This window comes from Triticum urartu, chromosome 7A (assembly GCF_056163025.1).
Source record: "Triticum urartu cultivar PI428250 chromosome 7A, HENAU_Tu73, whole genome shotgun sequence".
NCBI classification, from domain to species: domain Eukaryota; kingdom Viridiplantae; phylum Streptophyta; class Magnoliopsida; order Poales; family Poaceae; genus Triticum; species Triticum urartu.
The window spans coordinates 69213666-69215978 of NC_141879.1; the positions used below are offsets into that span (position 1 = coordinate 69213666).

Genomic DNA, 2313 nt, shown 5'->3' on the forward strand with positions numbered 1-2313 from the left:
TTATTAGGAGGGAGTGCGCATGTCAATACAACCGCGGGGTGTGGGGGTGGGTGGGGGGTACGGAGAACAATTTTCAGTCCCGAGACTTGATTATGTCTCAGTCGATGCTATATTCATTAGATCTTATGTCGAGATTCATGCATTTTTTCTTTTCTATTTTTTTTCTTTCGTACATGTTATAGCACTTGACTAAGACTTGGTTAAAATCTCAGTCGACTGAGATCTAGCCACACCCTTTTTTGTACTATTTATTTTTGTTTTTTTAGAATGTTTGTTTTGGTTTCACAATGTTGATGCACGCGGCCACAAGAAAATAAACATCCCCTCGTCTGAAAATACCAACTGCTAGTAACGGTGATCATTTTCAAAGAAAAAAAATAAGCAGACGGTTTACAGATTTATGGCTACACGCCTACACGGAGCCGCTCATGTGCGGGTGCGGGGGCGGGTGCGCGGGAGGGGGCATGTGCCGGGGCGGGGGCGGGTGCGCGAGCGTGGGCATGATGGGCCGGTGCGGGCGCGTGGCCGTGGCCGCGGCCGTGGTGCGACCTCGCGCAGTCGGCTGCGGCGAAGGTGACGGTGCGCTTGTCGAGGTCGTACCCGACGTGCATGTTCTGCTGCGCGATGTTCCCGATGATCGACGTCGGAAGGCGCTCCGACGCCGGCGCAATCGCCAGGCACAGGGTCTCCGCCTGCACCACCACGAACGTGTTCAACGGCTTCAGCGTCACCGTCGCACCGCCGCCCAGCCCCAGCTTCACGTCGGGGATCTTCGCCGCGATCTGCCCCTCCTTTAGCCCGCTCACGTTGTAGCACAGCGGCAGCTCGAGGTCCTCCGGCGGCGGGGCCTTCGGGAGCTTGATCCGCCCGGCCAGCTCCTTCACAAGCGGGTCTAGCAGCGCCTTGTCGAGGAACGTCAGCGTCGTGCCGGAGTCGACGATGGCGGGGGTCTGGCGCGGCGCCCTGTAGGTCGCGCTGCCGACCTTGACGGACGCGAGCTCGATGGTGTAGTAGGTCCTCACCCTGGACGGGATCAGCGGCGTCGTGGCCGCGCCCGGGTCCGTCACGGCGGCGCGGGCGCCGAAGTTGAGCGCGGAGGAGGCGTTGATGGAGTAGGGCACGAGGCAGTAGGAGAACCTCCGGCCGACCGAGGCGTGTGCGCCGAGCTGCGTGACGAGGGAGAGGTTGGTGTTGCCGAGGCCGACGAGGCCGTCCCCGATGAAGGAGCCGACAAAGTTCGTGCCGCAGCCGAAGTTGACGTTTGGCACGCGCGTCGTGCGGTCGCCGCAGCGGGCGCCGGGGGCGTCGGCGAAGGTGAAGGTCTCGGTGGAGAGGAGGCCGCTCGTCGCCGAGCCGTCGCCGTAGTAGTAGTAGTAGGTGCACTTGTCGCCGCCGGCGCAGGACGAGTCCGGGAGAGCGCGGCACGCGCCGGAGTCGCAGCCCACGAGGCGGTACGTCTTGGACTTGGAGGGGTCGAACACGACGCCCGGCCGCGGCGGGGGCGAGGGCGCGTCGCCGGCAAACGCCGGGCCAGGACCGTGGGCTCCCTTCTTGCTGCAGTTGAGCCAGATCAGGTCGCTGCCGGTGTCGGCGATGGCGAGCAGACGGGTGGGCGGCGTGCCCACGTTCACGGCCATCAGGTACTCGAACGGCGTGGAGGTGAGCTCAGACACGACGCCGTGGGCCGACGGTGCGTCGGCGCGGGCGTAGGAGCGCGCGAGCGCCTTGACCACGCGCCCGTGCGCGGTGAGCGAGGGATCGTGGAACGGCGACCCGACGGAGTCGCGGTGGATGAACTCCACACTGAACCCATCGCCGCCGTACGCCGTGCAAGCGCACAGCTGCGCCGTGAGGACGACGCCGACGCCGACGAGCAGGAGAGCGAGAGATACCCTCGTCGTCGCAGCCATTGTGACCTAGTGGAACTCAACTCCCAAGGATCGGTTGCTGCTGCTGTTATGCAGAGTAGACAAGTATATATAAATAGGGGAATTTGCCAAAGTAATTAATGGCGAGATGAATTGGGCAAGTCAGGATATATATGTGATATGAAGTGCTGATTGTTGACGAATATTTGCCAGCCCGCTGCGTAAATATGCGCATTTAATTATCTTCTGCACCAAGTATATGGAATTAAGGGTAGATTCCATGTATTGGAGAGCTGGAGAGGAGGAGGAGATCATCTTGTGCGTGAAACTGAAGATTTTGCTATTAATTCCTGATAAAAGATTACTTGCCAAGGCTGGCAGTGATTGATTGTTGTCAGTATGTCAAACAGTAAATCTTTGAGAAACGGCAAGGGATTAAACAGAC

At 59.8% G+C, this 2313-nt stretch overlaps 1 protein-coding gene across 1 annotated transcript; it reads right to left on the reverse strand.

Annotated features, from left to right (window-relative positions):
* Positions 1-310: 310 nt before the first annotated feature.
* Positions 311-1974, reverse strand: LOC125524324 (aspartic proteinase CDR1-like). The gene has a single exon (XM_048689395.2). It carries the CDS (start codon positions 1908-1910, stop codon positions 405-407), a length of 1506 nt encoding a protein of 501 aa, XP_048545352.2. The 5' UTR covers positions 1911-1974; the 3' UTR covers positions 311-404.
* Between the last annotated feature and the right edge of the window lie 339 nt (positions 1975-2313).